At 41.0% G+C, this 13,497-nt stretch overlaps 1 protein-coding gene across 1 annotated transcript; it reads right to left on the reverse strand.

Annotated features, from left to right (window-relative positions):
• Nucleotides 1–1,258: 1,258 nt before the first annotated feature.
• On the reverse strand, nucleotides 1,259–12,737 carry LOC120825491 (stromal cell-derived factor 1). The gene is made up of 4 exons (XM_040187126.2): nucleotides 12,468–12,737; nucleotides 9,628–9,745; nucleotides 5,534–5,617; nucleotides 1,259–4,127 (listed from the first exon to the last, which is right to left on the reverse strand). The coding sequence occupies exons 1-4, from the start codon at nucleotides 12,532–12,534 to the stop codon at nucleotides 4,088–4,090; spliced, it is 309 nt and encodes a 102-aa protein (XP_040043060.2). The 5' UTR covers nucleotides 12,535–12,737; the 3' UTR covers nucleotides 1,259–4,087.
• Nucleotides 12,738–13,497: the final 760 nt, after the last annotated feature.

The raw sequence follows: 13,497 nt of genomic DNA on the forward strand, positions 1-13,497 counted from the left end.
CTGATAAACATTCCATACCTCTTAGTGTGGTCTCACCTGAGTAAGCACAGAATAGAAATCCAAGTACCGTTTGTTAATGTGCCCAAAGAGGCCAAATATGCAACTCCTCTAAACTGCTTGGTCCATGTCCAAAACCACGTCTCATGTTCTGTGTGTGTGTCCACGCGCAGGTCAGAGGTAAGAGCTGCGCCATGAAATGAATCCGATCCACATAGTTGCACTTTATTAGAGCTGGCAGCGTTAGAACGCTTCGCAGGCTCCCTGCTGCTGCGATGAAGCAGCACGAATGGACACTTCTGAAAGCTCAGGTGTTGGAATATCATAAGGGGATGTTACTTGCCATTACACGACGCTTTCCTGGGAAAAAGATTTGCCGAGTATGTTTTGGTTCCTGGATAGAAAATGTTAATTCATCAGGGCTCACAGTGGTTGTTGGAGCCGTTAAGTATAAACTGGACTATTGAACCTACAGCAGCGACTCTGCTCTCCTGTGATTCAGTTCTGTGTGGAAAGCAGGTTGTATGAGAACTCATTCCTTCATGACAGTCTTTGCATTAAAAACGTTTCTTGTTTTATTTTTGATGACAAAAACATGCATTTGTTATCTGTGCTGTTGCGGATTAATGAAGTATAAATATAGCTCCAGGGAGAGAGGCTAACCACATCGAGTGGGCGGCTCTTACCAACATCCCCTTAAAAAAACACTGAGCCAAACAGAATGCAGAGAGGAGGTCGCATTCCTCAGGCGTTACATCCTGAATTCATTTCATTCATATATTGTCACAACACATGTATACGTCCTTTCATTGGGATTGTCTATACTTTATACTGTCTCTCTGTACACATGACGGTTGCTGCGCGTCTGTCTGTAACGTGGCAGTGGTTCCTCCCAGTGCCATTGGTGACGGTGGCACTGGTTGAAAGGTTTTCTGTGGAGTTCTTATCCCAAGTGAATATTGTGATATTTGGCTGTATGAATAAAACAGGTTTGATTGAGAGCCAAAACAAACCAGTGTGTGGTGAAGAAAAGTCTCACATCATCTAACTCTTTAGTTTCAGCTGAAAGGAAGGTGAATACTGGACCCAAACGCCACGCCGGAGGGATGCTCATGTTGCTCCATGTCTGCTGGATGTGTTACATGCTAACTAGACAGAAATGAGTTTTTAAACCTTTTTGCCCTATAAATGTTGCTTTAAAACAATGAGCTACACAAATAAAGAGGGTTTTAAATGGATGAAATACAGACATGCGACTGACTTCATTCCATAATACTTTATTTAAGAAGAGCTTGAATATCACAGTGAAAATAGCACATTTTGGTCTATAAAGAGTGACAATACACATCGTACATGTATGAAGGATGTTTGTCAGAAGCTGCCTCAAAAGAAATACATGTCACATTGTCTCTGTGTCCCAGGTAGAAGACATGCACGCATTTTGGGTAATTTATTAATATACGATCAATGTGAACCTGAATTTGTATTTGGTCCAAGTGATACACACAAACATGTTCTGGAAATGCTGATTTTCACAAAGGAGATTGTAATTGTGGTTCATTATTTAGTCACACTAAATATTCTCATCAGCGACAGTTCAATGCGATTGAATGTAATCACACATATAATGAACTTATTACATTCGTTCTCACATAATGCAATAGATGTGTTCCCTTTATTGAGATAACTATTATGTTTTATGTTAGAAAGGTTTACAGAAATAACAACATTATATTCTTCTCGATGGAAGTCTTCAAAGTATTTTGGAAGTATATGGCAGTTTTGTAATGAATGAATTAATACAATTAGAATTTTATCATTGCATATCAGTGCGTTTGGAAAACTTTTCAGCAAGATTTAAACAAATGATTATAATCGTGTAAAACGAGTGACCATTAACTTCTATTAGTTTAATGGAAAATTAAAGACAAGTACAGAATTATTGCACCATTAGCTGCAAATTGATATGAGTATCACCTGTGATCAGGCAAGCAGCAAACAGACCGTGTGAAATAGAACAAAAAATACCCCTCGGAAATGAGCACAAACAACAGGACTTACATTACAAAAAAAGTTGCGACATGGCAGCAGTTGAGTGAGAGTTTAAGAGAAAGCCCCCTGGGGTGCTGGGAGTGTCCAGATTAAAAGCACATGTTGGTCGCTGGGATCGTTTTTGGCTCAGTGGCTCTATTTACACATGATACATCAACCTCTGTAAAACTATAGGACGTCAAGTGATCAATGGGGGCCGAGTGGTTTCCTGCAACATGTGAAACAATGACAGTGACTTTTGTTTTCAATCAGTGTGTTGACCGTAACAGCTGAATAGTTGCTATGGAAACGATACAGAAACAAAAAAGAGGATTGATATTTGACTTGATTGCCTGATGCTTTTTCCACAACATTGTTAAAATATATGTGTCTAAAAGTATTTCATGTTGATGAATGCATGACATCTTAAAAATGAAGCTTAATACTGTTTCTTACATTTTGTGAGCTGGCCTTCATTTAGTAGCTACTTCCTACTGTACATTGCATTAAAAACCCATTTAGTAAGATTATGCACAATATAAAAATAAAATAGTTACAATTAAAATTACACATCTGATAATAAAGTGGCTCAAATGTATATAAAAAGACTAATCAAAAACGTTCTTAACACTCCCACTGTTACATTTATCATTCATCTGTTGGATGGTTTTAGCTTTTTCTTCCTACCAAGGAGAGGTGCTGGTATGAACATACTGCAGTTGAATTCCTGTGAAGTCCTGATATACATTTACATTTAGTGCCTTCAATGAGTTGAACAAACGAAGAATAATGACAATCCTGAGCTGACTTTTCATAACAATTAATGAATAGGAAAGCAATGCTTTCACCGGCTTCTTCATGTTACACGTTTTACCGATTAGATATTTGGTTTCTGTTTACAGATTCGATAATAAAAAATGATGCATTGATAAGCGTTTCATTTCCTCATAGTATTCATCAGGACACTATGGCCTTCACATAAAATCAGCTTTGTATTTCATTTTAAATATCAGACTTTTAAAAACAGCACTTCAAATATTTTATGAGTGGTAAAAAACATAATTGTATTTCATATAAGACATAGCTGTTACAACATCCCGTATTGAGTTTTGCATATAATAAACAGTGAAGTAAAATTATGTCAATGGCTCTCACCCTTTGTACTGAGTATAAAGCACCACAGGGTCAGTGCTGGCGGCTCTGCAGTGAGTGTCGCTTCACTCTGTTTGGTTCCCGATGCTGAAGCAAAGGAAATGCACCACACTGCTGAAGCACGGCCACCCTGACTGGTCAGTGCTGTGAAGGGACCCACTGCACAGGCTTTGTTGCTGCCCTTTGACCTCTCCGTTATGGAGTAATGCCACCTTCGCTTATCATCAGTGTGAACTTCTCATTCAACTCCTCTATTTCGGGTAGGTTTTTTTTTTCTTCTCAGGAGATCTACATTAAAAAAGGTAGAACTATGTTGAAATAACAGTAGTCAATATAACTTAGCCCTTATGTTTGTGAATGTAACAATTCTGTAATGATTGACATTTACGTATGAAGATACCTACATGCATTTGTAAAATCACGATTGTTATTCCTTGTCGGAGACCATGGCGTGAAGATGGCATTACCCACAAAGCATTGTGTCAGAGTGAAAGCTCAAATTCCTCCTCTAAGGCTGTGTTAAGTAAGAAAATATGATATACTGACGCACATTAAGAGTTAGTTCATATGTTGCACATTCAAACACACACTTTCTCTCCCGTGCCCAGCACTCGGACACACACCATCTCTGACATCGACACGCGTCCCGTCGCCTCCAGGTGTAAATGCACTTGGTGCTGACACGGGGAGTCGGAGGTGACTGCGCGTGTGTCCAGGAGGATCTGGGTCGGTGCTCGACATGGCACAGTTTGGCAGTGAAGTGCTGGTTCTGCAAGCGGTCCAGAGAGGTGGACGGGTACATACAGCGTGTTTACATACATCCATAGCAGTGACAGGGAGGCATACAGGTTCATATGGGGGGGGGGGGATGCCATGCCAGACGACGCACACGCGTGCTCCCTTGTGTTTAGTTTTTCTTGTTGTTGCGTCTTCTAGATTTCTTCACCCTGGAGAGAGACACAGATGGATAACTTGTACGTTAGCTTGAAAAGAGAAAACGGCCATTGCTTCTATTCTTTTGCTGGACCAGAGCGTTAGAATCAGTAGAATCGTTGAAAATGGAATGATTAAACATGACGTCCTGTATGACCATTAAAGCCTCACAAATGTCAGGTGACAGCTTCTGAAAAACATTAAATAAATTGACAAATGAACCGTCCATATGTTTTTTATTCACTTTTCCCTTCATAATACGTCCTCCCTTGCGTGCAGTACGTGCACGTAGCTCTGAGTAGACTAGAGACATGCTGTCGGGAACACAAGCCAGGCAGCAACGATGATTCCTTTAAAAAAATGCGTAGCGCATAGATGTCGTTTTTCAGAAACAGGGTTGCTAAAGCACATCTGTTCACATCTGGGACATGTCGGGGCCTCAGGTGTTCTCTGACCGATTTGATAGGTGAACAAATGTATATGTGACTGCGATGAAGCATGGAAAAAGGTGCCGCTGACAACAAAGAGAATCATAAAGTCTCTCTGTACTGTTACGCACTTCACACATTTCACCACGTTCCGAGACTGAATTCTTTAAGTGAAGGTTTGGTAATCTGTAAATGTTTGCTGCATGTAACACCTCATTGAAGGAGCTCAGACTGCGTGGAGGCTTGAAGCGACAGCTTCTCGACAACGTGTGCTGTGCCACATGCTACTTTCAGTTAAAAGACTTCATATTTGAACCCTGTCTGTATTTTCTACACCAACACGTTAAAAATAAATCCTCAATACTTCATCGTTTGTTTTCACATTGTGCTTCAAGTGTTATAGTGTTTTAAGAAGCAGACATGCAGCCTGGCGATAATCACCACCAGACATGTTGGGAGCATTTTTTTTGTTTTTATGAGGAATGTACACATTTTAACTAGTTGGCTCATTAAAAATTGAATGAGCTGCTGACATCTTTTACTGTGAATAGTTTTAACCCACAACGGAACAATCCGACTGAGACAACTCTGAAACTAATGTGCAATTAGTGATGATAATTATGAGGAAAATGTCTCCAAGAAATGAAAAGGCCTTGTTAAAAATACTTACACGGAAAGGATGAAGATTTGATTACTGTGGAGCTTTCTTAAGTCACAGGAGCAATGCTTAGAAACAAGGAGGCAAACCAGTGGCAGATTTATCGCTATTCGTTCTTCATGCTAATTATTTCACAGATAATAACTTAGCTGCTTACAGAAACCATGTCAGGGATTTCAGAGAAAACGTCGGCGACAAACTGAGAGATGACCATTTGTAATAGTTTTTTCTCCTTTATAGGCTCTAAGCTTAACAGAGGAGAGCGCTGTTTTTCATTTCTGTCTCTGTCAGCGATGCTTGTGTCTGCACGGAGCGGATGAGGCTTCTTTCTTACTTGTTAATGGCGTTCTTTAAGTACTGCTGCAGCCACTTGGTCTCGGGGTTGATGCAAACCTCCCTGTTGCTCTTCAGCTTGGCACTGTTGTGGGAAAATAATTGAAGGGATTAGAAAGTATTTCTGCTCAATGTCTACACACAGTTGTTCATGTGAAGCTTCGGAGCAGAGATACAGAGGAAGCAAAGCGTTTCAGGCTCATCCAAACATGAAATAAATCAGGTTCAAAGACGACACTGGAGTTTCCACTTGGGGGCTTCCTCCATAGCCCAAGATCCGGTGTTGTTGGACAGAAGAGAGATTCTATCTCTCTTATTAGCTGCGTGGTTAACCAGCGGGTAACGCGACCTCACAGCAACCTCAAGGAAAACGTTTAATTATCACAGATTCTAAGAGAACTGCAGCTCCTTTCACTCTATTGGGTTCTGTTTTAAGGCCACATGTTCAGACGTGGTCCTAAAGTCTGACACCGAAGTTGAATAAAAGAGACGACCACGAGCAACCGTTGTCATAATGCGTTGGGAGCATAACATGGGCTACAAATTGAGCTCCACTATATTTAAACTAATTGGTGTACTGAAAAATACGCCGAATTAGCAGTTCCTGTTCCTGTAATAACGTCTTAACACAAAATCACTTTGATACGTAGAAAAACCTAAAAACACTATCAATTTGGGGCAAGTTTATTAGGGACGTTTTTTTCACGATAATTTCAAACATAATTTATGAAGATTTATTTGTTAGTAACATGGACTTCATCGGGAAGTACTGTGTGTACTCAGATGTGATATAGTTACAGATATTAAGTAGGAATTTTGACCCTTACATCAGTCTTCTTCAAAGGGTTTGAAGTACCTTAATTGCCTTTCACCTCACAGAATCTCTCTGCCCCATATTTCCTCTCTCTGCAAGTTAATGCATGAAGACCTGACAAGATTGAAGAGTAATGGACTCTGGGGGGAAAAACTCCTAAAAAGCCATGGAGCCTGTCACTTGGATAATGGTGGGAAGAAATGGAAATATGGAAAAGTGAATTAAATGTGCCAAGAGTAACCGCCAAAAGCACTCCGGATGTGGTAGACTGTATGTGGGAGGGGACATTTTTTACGTTAAATAGACAAAATAATCTTATGAAAAACTTTTTTTGTGTGGCTCATAAATCATTAATAATGTATTTTTTTCTCCACTTCAATGCAAGCTTGACTTTAAAAACGTTCTAAAAGTTTAAACCAGAGGATTATTAACTACTAACAAGCGTTCAGTCTTAATACCAAAGGTCAAAAAAATGACACTAGTGCTGCTAAATCTAAAGCTAACCTGAATTTTCTCTTTTAAACTAAAAAGGAATCCAGATTATTTTACGGCCATAATAAAATAGACATATCTGTTCTATTGATGGTCAAATTTGTGCTCAACAAGTAAAAGGCTTATCATGTTAAAATGAGGCCAATATGTCAGGATAAAATCAGATATAAGCTCAGAAACACCTCAGCTAAGCTCTAAAGTCCGAGCTGAGGAGCTGGATTACTGCACATGACGGCCTGTCACCCTGAAAGATCACAGCTCGTTTCCAATCCGCTGAGTACCGTGTGGCCTGAAAGCTGTCCCTGCACACTGAACAGCGTGAAGCCGTAGTTCTAATGCAGTTTGTAGTGGAGAGCGTTTCGGACGGGCTGGTTTAAAACACACCCGGGATCCTGAATCTCAAGGTATGAACACATTTCTTTAAGAAAAGTGAAAGAAATTGCGTTTAATGAGTGTAAAGGACGTTTGTACTTAATTTAAGTCATGGTAATCTATCCGTAACCACGCCTTGTCTTACAATGTTATTCATTAGGTCTTTTACAAAGTACTTTTCAAGTATTTCAAGAAACAATATGTCCTTCCTTTTCCTTGAAAAAAAAAAGTGAAAACAGAAATTCTCCTACAAAAACTAGATTTTACACTTCCGATGTCGGTTGCCTCGTTCTCTTCAGGGTCTAATTTGCAGCATAAGGCTGAAGCAGGACTTGTGCGCTCGAGAGAGCGATGACCTGTTAATGGACAGCTGAGCCAAATATTTAGGAGAGGATTTGTTCTGTTATCAGATGCTGCTGCTGGGTGAGTGTCAGATCTGTTGGGGCAAAGTGGAGTCCCCCCCCTTCCTCCCACTTACCCCTCCCCCTCTTCAAACATGTGGATCTCACACCTCGATGGCAAAAGGTCGTGTATGAGAGTTAACAACTCAGGAGGTGTCTCGCCTTACTGTCCCTCCTCCTGCTGCCTCCGTCTCTCTATCACACGGCTCTGCAAATTAAACGCATTCCTCTGTGCCTCCTCGCTGCCCTCGCCACTTCTCTCTGATTCAATTTCAGCCCCCCCCCCCCACTCACACTCCTCCACAGTCCCTTGCCACCCCTTTAATACGCCACCTCCCCTATTCCTCGCCTCATTTAGATGCACACGAGCCAGCAAATGGCCCGCGGACTTAAAAGAGTAGATCGGCCGCAAATCCCTCGACCTGACGGCAAAGTAACGGGATCTGTGTTTGCTTTTTCTTTCGGGGGGTGTCCCGTTCTCCCTTCCTCTTTTATTTTATTAGGGGAGGCCCGGCTGGTCCGCTCAGCTCGCTGCTGTTTTGATGTGTCTCCCTTCATCCTGCTTATCTGTCTGCTTGTCTGCACGACCGACCGAGGGCCTAAACCCTAATTGACTTGGCTGGAATTTGAGTTCCACAAGCAGCAGGTAGTAATTACATCACAGCAAGTTAATACCAACAGCATGCTGGGACGGGTGGAGAGGTGGAAGGGGGTAGGATGAGGGCGCACGGTGGGACACGGGGCGGAGGAGTGGGGTCGGGGGGCAGGGGGGCAGCGTGGTATAATGTTACTGGCTTTCTTTCATCTGCCTCAATAGAGATATCAGAGCAACTCTGCGAGCTCCACGTCTGAATGACTTCTTGACTCCGCTGGCAGTTTTCTGCAGGGAGGTTACAGAGAGTTTGTGTCCCGGCTGAAGCGCTGCGTGTCCTCTTTGACCTTTTGCCATCCGCTCAAGCCTTTCTAACGGTCATTAGCCCGCCTCCTATTCTGGCAGAAGCCCCTCGGCCTTTTGGCCGTGAGGCTTCTGCCGCCCCGTTTTTCTATAGCGAACAGATGAATGAGGCCCTTTTACTTAATGTGTTGCAGGCTGGTGACACTACCGCGTGGTGCGCAAGTTGAAGCGGGAAAAAAAAAAAGAAATATGTTTTTAAAAAAACGTCGACAAGGGACACGGGGTCAGCAGAAACACAAAGATAATCGCTTTGACCCTTAGATATTGCTTCCTTTGCTAAACATAAATGTCTCACTTAAGCTCAAGCCATTACTGCTTTCTTCTTTCTGGGCGGATCATGTTTCTTTAAACTCGGCTCTCTCATTAGCAAAAGAATAGCAGAATATTAATAACTGTACACTCACACATCCACTCTCACCATGTAGGCACTGTATTCACCTATTTATTTGTAGTTGAACGTGTTTAAACGTACTGGTAAAGAGTAAAGGAAATTTAAAATACATTTTAAAAGTAGAGGATGAAGGAAACAAGAGGCTCATATCGGACTTTAAAATGGTGTATTTATCAAAAATAAAATAGAAAGTAAATGGAGTAAACTCAGCATAAAAGGTGAAATGATGTTGTATTAACAGCATCTTTTTAACTCTCTAATTTCACTGCATTTTGAATGCTTTGATGCTTGATCGATACTCAAATGTTCTGTTCAATGACATGTGCGTGCATAGATTATGCCTGCGTGTGTCGCCTTTTAAAAAAAATATTTGATTCCTGATGTTTTTTTGGTAAAACATTTAATAATATATTAATTAACCTTATTATATTATTATGCTTCTGTGTGAAGTATTTCTGTAGCAAACATGTAAATACGTATGTAAAGCTTAAGCTCTCATGTCATCATTTTGCCCATTTCCTGCCCCCTACTCCTATTAAATGAACATTTTCTATTCATATCAGCATAAAGTCGTCTGCAGGGGGAGATCTCTCGCACTCACACAGGCACAGCAGAGATATCAAATCAAATCACACATCAGGAAATACATTTTTTTCAAGCATTGACTTACATGACTTGAAAGGGACAGTTTGGTGTGTGGAGGAACTTGAGTTCCTTGATGGACCTCTGAGGAACCGTGTTGAGGGTGGAACGACACCAGCACCGCTCCACCAGACTGATGGGCTTTGCTGCAAAAACAAAAAGAGGTCAAACTACATGACGGAAAATTAAAAAAGTGCAATTAAAAAAGTGGACAAAATGGAAAGGAAACGTTCAGCACACTTAATACTACATTGAACAGAACAAAACTGCAGTTTTCATCAAATATATTTTGATTCACTTTTAACTGCAGTTAATTGATTGAACAGATTTATGTGGCTAATACGCACACACACACACTCAAACACACATGCTGCATTAAACATGCATGTTAACACTGTGTAATACATCAGTAAAATACTTCAGCAAACTATTTGGGTTATTTAAAAGTTTTTGATAATATTCAACACCGTTTTGCTCATTATGGCATTTCCCAAATTTCCCAAACTCATGACATCAATGGTTGATAATTAAGCGGTTCAGAAGATGAAGTAAATGTTTTATGTTGTTTCTCTGTCAAGAACTTACAAATTTCCTTAACTTAAATTGATTAAAATGAATATAAGAGATGATAACACAGTAGCTTCTACTTCTCTTCACTTTTATCTACTGTAACAGGACTAGGGAGCATATACGTTTATATATTTATCTATATATATATATATATAGATATATATATATATATATATATATATATATATATAGATATATATATATATATCATATACTTCCTGCTATTGCACTGAACAACATTTTCATTAAAAAGAGATTAGACCTTTCGGAGCCGTCACACACTCAAACGCACATGCAGAATTTCAGCTTGTCACTCCGAGAGCATTGAGAGTCGCCTCTCTGATGGAGAAGGGTCCTCCTCATTCACTTTCCAATATTTGCCCCTTTTATGAAAGAGCACTCTGCGGCTCCGACGGCATCAACAGCCTTTGAGAAAGTCTCCCCAAGTACATTCTTAAAATGATTACAACCATCACCCGCGGGCCTCTTTTGGGGCCCGGAGGACCCCAGATGCACACGAATAACTCCAACTAGATGCACTAAGCAACCAATTGTAGTGAACTTAACTTGCATTTTTTTTAAGGATGACCGTTGCGAAATTGAAAAGCGGGTGGGAAACCAAAGTGGAATAGAAGTTTATATTAGAGGAATCTCTAGGGGGTCATGAAACGGGGGGGGAAATGGTTGACTGGGGCTACGGAGTGTGTACAACAACAGAAATATGTTAATCAGTAAATTCCAAACTCCAGTAAATTAAGTCAAGTGAGTCGTGTTGCTAACCGACCTTTGTTCCGGGGTTAAACATATTCCCATTGATATGCATGTTTGTAATGAAACACCGAACGTCCTGCCACAAATGGCTAAATCCTCACTAATATCAGCCTAATGATTCACACTCTTGTAGGGTCTTTTCTCATGCAAACTAAGGGGTCATTATGCAGCACGCAGCAACGGGCCCAGAAGCGAGCATCCACTGCTATCACCGCCGCATTGTTTATCCCTGATTATAAACTAATTAAAAGAAAGCAAAGGGAAAAGACAAATACACACATTTATACCTAACTCTTTAATATGCAATTGGGGGGTCTTACCGGCGCTGAAACAACAAGCTTAGCATAACGCAGGCCAGACGCTTCAACACCCTGGTTGTCTCCTACCAAGGGTAACATGCGGGAGATTAATGTGAGGTCACGGTGGAAACTACTCTCCCCTCCTGTGGTACCCAAAGTCATTTAGTCCAGAATACTGACGGATAACATCCCTGGGAAATTTGCAACCAGATGCATCATGTAAATAATACATTTAGGAAAAGAGATGTGAGATTGTAGATGTGTGATTTGTCTTGTGCAATGTCTCATTGTCTCGTTGCACCACCCGCCATGTCAAATTCCTTGAATGTCTAACATACTTTGGCAATAAATGTTCCCGATTCGTGATTCCTGATAATGTAGATTGCTAATTACAATCAATATGATGTATTTACAATGATGTACTATCAATCAAGTTTTGCAATTAAAGTATTTAAATAACTAACTAATTACTGTCATCAGTTATTAACTTGCTGGTTGTTTTCTCAATTAATCATTTTGCCAGAAATAATTCAGAAATTCCCAGAACTGCTATTTGTCATCGTCAAGTTTTTTTCCAAAGAGCCACATACTTGTTGCGGATAAAAACAACAAAAAAAGCAAAATGAGTCTGTTCTCGTTTCTTCTCCTTTCAAGAATTATTACACAATCAATCAATCAATCAAACATCAAACTAGTCGCAGATTGTTTTTCTGTTAAAATGTTATTGATTCATTGTATAATTGTTTCAGATATTCATCATATAATTATTTATTCAGTAAATGAATGAGTGATGGATTGATTTAGAATAAAAGTCTGCTCTTTGGAACCTTCAGATGTTATAAAACAAAATTACAGCAGGGTCACAAAATGCTTGACTTAGACACCCATGAGTGCAACAATCTATTCCTGCAACGAATGAAACTCATCAACCATCAAACCAATCAAAAGACGTGCTGATATCGTCTCAAGTTAAGCTTTTAATGAATGAACAAGAAGTTCAAACATGAAGTCAAAGGGAATCTAAATTGAGATTCCAGGAACGTTACTTCACACACAGCCAAGATTGAAATAATCCGAATGCCAAATGCCTCAATGTGGAGACACAAAACAGAGCAACGTTTTATCGACCAACACTCAGTTAAAAACCCTCCAACGTGACCAAAACCAGCAACGTCTCTGCAGCACTACAAACCCGGCCCACAGGCTCCCGTCCCTCTGCCGGACTCACCGTTGGAGGTCGATACATGTGTGGCTACGGCCATCAGGGCCATCAGCGCCAGCAGCTTGACATCCATGGTGGGGGGCAAACAGGCTGAGAGGGATGCTCGCTCTCTGCTACAATCCAGGGCGCAACTGTGACTGCCAGCTCTGCTCTGCACTGTGTTAAGTCTTCAGATGGGAGAGAGAGAGAGTGAGGGAGGGAGAAGGGAGTCCCATTTTCTCAGGAGGGAGGGGGCAGGGTCCCAGCATGAGAGGAGGGGAGGACAAGGAGGGAGCAGCAGTGAGTTCAGCATAGAGACTTCCTCGATTGTAAATCTGCTGGCTGGGAATCAAGGAGAAAGTCTGAGGGGAATTCTGCCCCCCCCCACCCCTTCACCCCCCTTTCTCTTTCTTTTTACTAATTTCTCCTAATTCTTGTGCCGCTTCTTGCCGCCTGTCAAAGACACAGGCACATGCACTCTACACACACACACACACACACACACACCGATGTGTTAATGTCATTTTCTGAGGATGTTGAATTGACATTAAATCATTTCTAAGAGACTTATTGAGCCTTTTTGAACTTTAGGCCTAAACCATAACCTGTGCTCTTGTATTACACGTTCACAACCACAAATGGACTGATGTATATTATGGAGACGTGCATTTTGTCCCCACAAGGAGGGCAAGTCCCCACAATGTCTCTCTTTCAACAGGTATGTGTCCCCACAAGGCCGGTAAAACAGGCCCACATGCACACACACACACACACACACACACACACACACACACACACACACACACACACACACACACACACACACACAGGCAGTGCTTACTTTCCAGAGCCAGAGCTCCCTGCTGTTACACTAATATTGTTGTATACTTCAGCTTTCTTATGTCATCCGTCTCGCCTCATATCCATGACGCCTGGTTCATGTCTTTATTGGGCTCCTCTGGACTTCATGTCAGTTTCACTGTCTCCTCTTTAATGGCACGATTAAAGGGCTGTTTAGACTCTGCCGAATCTGTATCATTAAATGGAGAAACATGTT

The sequence above is a fragment of the Gasterosteus aculeatus genome, chromosome 9 (genome assembly GCF_964276395.1).
Source record: "Gasterosteus aculeatus chromosome 9, fGasAcu3.hap1.1, whole genome shotgun sequence".
Lineage (NCBI taxonomy): Eukaryota > Metazoa > Chordata > Actinopteri > Perciformes > Gasterosteidae > Gasterosteus > Gasterosteus aculeatus.

Bases quoted from the DNA above. Each gene is read 5' to 3' on its own strand.
- LOC120825491 (XM_040187126.2), bottom strand. From the start codon at position 12,534: ATGGATGTCAAGCTGCTGGCGCTGATGGCCCTGATGGCCGTAGCCACA. The intron at 9,746-12,467 runs GTGAGTCCGGCA...TTGTTTTTGCAG, and splicing joins ACATGTATCGACCTCCAACG to CAAAGCCCATCAGTCTGGTG. The intron at 5,618-9,627 runs GTAAGTCAATGC...TTCCCACAACAG, and splicing joins AACTGTCCCTTTCAAGTCAT to TGCCAAGCTGAAGAGCAACA.